The 5,136-nt window shown below is 41.6% G+C and overlaps 1 protein-coding gene across 1 annotated transcript in view; it reads left to right on the top strand.

Moving 5' to 3' along the window:
- Positions 1-5,136, top strand: part of LOC118322982 (cytohesin-3-like) — a 37,048-nt gene that overhangs the window by 22,117 nt on the left and 9,795 nt on the right. Inside the window, 7 exon segments of the mRNA XM_035654872.1 lie at positions 949-1,015; positions 1,182-1,300; positions 1,743-1,823; positions 2,591-2,703; positions 3,791-3,942; positions 4,524-4,567; positions 4,569-4,606. Of these exon segments, the coding sequence (XP_035510765.1) occupies positions 949-1,015; positions 1,182-1,300; positions 1,743-1,823; positions 2,591-2,703; positions 3,791-3,942; positions 4,524-4,567; positions 4,569-4,606 (614 nt within the window).

Genomic DNA, 5,136 nt, shown 5'->3' with positions numbered 1-5,136 from the left:
AAGATATTCAGTTTAAAATGATATAAAACAGTAAAGCAGTTGCATTTTGGCTTGAAAACGTTGTCAAATGGCTAATTGATTATTCATTATTATATTTCATTCTAATCATCTTATCATTGCAAACATAGCTGGTGTGATGTCTTCACATTGCTTGTTTTGTCTGACTAAATTAGCCCATCCTTGATAAGCTGGCAACCAGCAACTGTTTGATGTTTGCTTGACTTCAACGATTAATTAATTGTCAAAATGACTGTTGTTGATTCATTTTTGGTCAGTTAACTAAACGATTCATTGACTAAGGACTAGTTCATTCTTTCTTTTTCCTCCTCTGCTCTTCAAAGCCAATGAGCCATGTAGTTACCTCCACTGTGGGCCTAACACCTGTCAGTTGTGTGTATGTGTGTGTGTGTGTGTGTGTTAATCCTGCTTTGTTTGAGGACAGTCCCTCGACTAAACATTATCCAAACAGTCTGTATTCAGAGGCTTTCATTCGATTGGTTGATGAGGTGGAGTGAGGCCATGTGTCAGACTGTGTGTGTGTGTGTCTCAGGTGCAGCTGGCAAAGGGGCTCAGGCTATTTTAGGCACACAGGAAGCATTGGGAGCATGCACAGACACATAAAGGTGGAGATTTCCCTGTGGGGCGCATGCAAAATGTGTTTTGAAGACGAGTGAAAATAGGAAATATTCTTCCAAATGGCTGCAAGATAGGTTAAATTAAAGGGAGTTTATGCAGAACTGGTGATATTAAATCACATGCAGCCACGTGTAACGTATTTCCAGTTTTTACAGTTTAAATCCGCTGTGTACTCAGTTGACAGTAATGAATAAACAAAGTCATGCCATGTCACAACCCATCACACACTGACCTACTGAACAAACACAGCAGCCAGGGGACAACACCACACCCTCAACTGTCACCTGACGGATGTTTTTTTATTTTTCGCAGCAAAACCACACAAAGAAACAAACAGATCGCTATGGGGAGGAAGAAGTTCAACATGGACCCAAAAAAGGTCAAAGAACTAAATGATTATTGGTCAGAATCAATAACGTTGTTACTGCTTCATTACACTTATATGATTTGATTTAGCCTTCTCCGAGCCATCTATCAGTGTTATTAAAACAGACAGAATAGGTAACTGTAGTGTGACTGTGCTCTTTTTTTCCTTTTTCTTACAGGGGATCCAGTTTCTTTTGGAGAACGATCTTCTTCAGAACACCCCAGAGGACATTGCGCAGTTCCTCTACAAAGGCGAGGGGCTCAACAAAACAGTCATTGGGGACTACTTAGGGGAACGGTGAGCTCTACAGTTTTTCTTTCCACCTTTCTTTTTTCCTCTCCCCATCTCTCTGTCATATCTGCACTGCACGCGCTCAGACGAGGGCATAAAGCCCCAGGAAATTGGTAGTCTGGATTTATGTAGCAGAGCAGCAACGGGAGACCATGCCAGTAAAATAACTGAGCGGACATGTGGTTCTTATCGAAGGGAAATCAATGGGGATAAGACTGTCAAAACAACAGGGATTTCATTGCGGCCTGGCTCAGCCGGCGCTGTCTGTCGCTGTCTGAAACTGGTGCTGTGACATAGCTGCAGGATTTTTACTTTCCACAAATTCTTATTCTTAAGTGCATTTTCAAAAACAAATCCCATACCAGCAGTCTAGTGTCTGTTTTTTCAGTTTCAGTAAAAATGTGTAAATAGTTAAACATGTGTGACACCCTCCCTCCTTCTTCTCCAGGGATGACTTTAACATCAAGGTCCTGCAGGCGTTTGTGGAGCTTCATGAGTTTGCAGACCTCAACCTCGTACAAGCCTTAAGGTGAGTTAATGGGTCTGAAGGGTCTGTGTGAGAGTATTCCTACAGGTGAAATATGAACAAGGACATCCATTGATAATTGTAGTGGTTTATAATAGTATCAGAGAGAACTGTATGTGTCTATTATGGCATCAGTCATTGCATGAATGTACAGGAATGTGCTCTTGTATGTATTTTATGAAATCGGCTAACGCAATGCCCGGACAGATGAGGCTATGTTGTACCAAAAGTTGGGCCAGGTTTAACATCTTTGCAGAAGACCCTGTCATTTATTTGATGGAGGCCTCTACATTGGCATCACCACTGCATCAAGGCAATGGTCTAAAATCAATGGTATGATGTCATTTATTCACACAGTGTTAGTCATTATGCTGTATTCACCTTGTATGGGATATATCACTTATATATACTTATAACAATTAATTTTGCGCTTTACCTATATAACAGACTTCTATGTTTGTTTTGTTTTCCAGACACTTGTGTATTTTTGTATGATTAAGCATCAGAAAAAGAAAAAATGGCCAGATGGTGTCATTGAAAAACCAAAACCTATAACTGAATTTCTGGCACTGCTTTATGGGGTCGTCATATAGACAGTATGTCAATATGAGAGTTAAGGACTGATGTACTTTTGCATTTTGGTTTCTTGACTGTGCATAGACTAATACTGGTACAGTTCTAAGACAATCCTTGTGAGGGGAGGACAGTGTTGTTGGCGCCACTGATTTCATGATCGGTCGTTATGTTTTCTCTCTCTGCTCCTGTTGTAGGCAGTTTCTGTGGAGCTTCAGACTTCCTGGCGAAGCCCAGAAGATTGATCGTATGATGGAGGCGTTTGCCTCCAGGTACTGCCAATGCAATCCCGGCGTCTTCCAGTCCACAGGTACCACACACACACACACTGCACTGATGTATGAGTCAGACTCAGCTAGACAGTCCAGGACAGATACTATGGGCCAGCCAGACCACCTCAGCCTTTAGATCAATGCTTCTGACTGTCTGTCTTCCCTCACTAGACAGCTGGACCTGTTTGGGCTGTATAAATCTAAAATATCCACTTTCAGAGAGTCTTACGAAGGTTTATTCTCTCTTCTCAGTCTAAACTTGACTGGACCAACAGTCTGTTTAGTTCTCCATTTTCCAGCGTAGTTAGCAACTTGCTCACTAATCGCAGTGTAATCACTATTTGTGTCTCCAGCAGTGATAATGAAATTGATCCCCGGTCAATAGTGGTCATTAGCGCAGTCTTTGGCCCATCGTAGATCGTCTGCTGCTCCTGTGTTAACCGAGCCAGCGTTGAGGAGGACACAGGTGACAGCTCAGGTCATGAATATTAATGTGGTGCAGTGGTGACACACCCAGACTTAGTTATTGGTCATCTCTCAGGACCCCTGCACTCAGGGTCGTAAATTACGGAGCAGGGGATGTTGACTGGGGCAGTTAGTGTGTGGATGGATGAGATGGAGGATGGTTTGCAGGAGTTATGATGTGGAGTCGCGAGAGCAGTGGATCATAGTGTGTGTGTGTGTTCACTGACTTCACTGCCTCATGGCCTTGAAGAGTGCCATAAGAGTGTGTGACCCAGAATATTGGGCTCTTTATTGATTAAATTCTACTTTTTATTAGGCAGAGTCCTACATTTGGTGGTGAGAAAATCTTTAGATGGTTTGCTGCCTAATTAATCACAAATAATTTGTGCTGTCATCTCAGTATCGTTATAATAAATGAGAAATTAAATATCGTCCACTGTGCAGCAATGATACATATATTATCTTTTTACTTTTGCAAATATAAACTAGTGAATGATCTTGATATAGTCTTTGTATTATAATATCAGTGATTTAAACTAGACCAAGTGACAAAAGTTCAGTAGTTTTTGATAATGCCCACGCAAATCAAGCAAGCAATAAAACGTGTTCTTACAGACACAGTGCTGTATTTTACACTGACACTCTTAATTACCTCTACAGACACCTGCTATGTCCTATCATTTGCCATCATTATGCTGAAACGACAGAGGCTGCACAGAATCCAAGTCAGAGACAAGCCCCCCGTGGAGCGCTTCATCTCCATGAACAGAGGGATCAATGAGGGGGGAGACCTCCCGGAGGAGCTTCTCAGGGTGAGAGCTTTGACTGTATTCGTTTGTTAGGTGTGACAAATGTATCCAATGTATTGTTGGTAAAACATGTGTAAATACCACTTTGACAATTAAAAGTGTAAAGTACAGCTTTTAATAGATACTGTTGGGTGATTAAGCACAACAAAGAAATTTCACCTATAGGAATTTCTCCATGCAGTGCAGAGTCGTGCCTCACTAATTGAGATATCTGCAGCTCAGCAGAATACCTCCCCAGATACTGATGCTAATGATCTTTCCTGATCTTCCAAAGAAAAACACATAAAAACAAGATGATCTACCCACATACTGTAGTCTGACGTCTGTACCAAAGTACCCTTGGTTTCATTTAAGCAGAAAAAACTCTTTGTCAAAGAGTCTTCCAGCTCCTAGAGTCACTGAGGTATGAATCAATGTCTCCGAAATAGAATCTGTCAATGTCTTGTTTAATGCACCGTTAATCCGAAGGCTGGGTTGAATGTTTCGAGGATGGAGAAAGAGGTGTGCGTGCTCATCTGGAGGTGTTAATGTGAGCTAGTGCTTTTCCATAATGTTCTCTCTTTTTGTTTTCTTTCTCTGTGCAGAATCTATACGACAGCATCAAGAGTGAACCCTTTAAGATCCCAGAGGANNNNCCCAGACAGAGAGGGCTGGCTGCTGAAATTAGGTTAGTGTGTGTCTCCGCGCATTGCCCCGCTGAGGGAATGCAGCACATCCCGGATGACTTTATTTTGTTACTTTCCCACTCTTATCTTGATACAACCGTGGCTTTATTCTCACAGCCGAGTGAGACCTCGAGGATAGAGTGAGGTTGATATCGCTTGTGCTCTCTCACTTGACTGAAAGATATTTAGATGCCATAAACTGAATTAGACTATCACTGGTAAAAGTTTAAATCATGTTGAGTTAAAATCAGATTTAAAGTTTTAGTATTAAACTCACACAAAGCCGGATATATGCATACACACTCTTTTTGTCAAGTTCATAAAGCCGTGCATATGTGTTGCTCACAAAATGGATGTTGGCGCACCCTTAATCGGCTCTTTGCATATCTATAGGTGCATTTCCATCCATCTGTTACGTGCATTTTTAATGTGCATATTAAAGAAGAGAGTGAAGCGCAAAAATGTTTTTACAGTTAGCTGAGGGGGAAGAGCAACAAAGTGCAATTGGAACAGCCCTTCACGTCATCTTGTT

Source organism: Morone saxatilis, unplaced genomic scaffold, assembly GCF_004916995.1.
Source record: "Morone saxatilis isolate NCDOM2014 unplaced genomic scaffold, NCSU_SB_2.0 Contig14, whole genome shotgun sequence".
Taxonomy (NCBI): Eukaryota; Metazoa; Chordata; class Actinopteri; family Moronidae; genus Morone; species Morone saxatilis.
The sequence above is the reverse complement of the archived record's forward strand: the minus strand, read 5'-3'. Positions and strand labels throughout refer to the sequence as shown.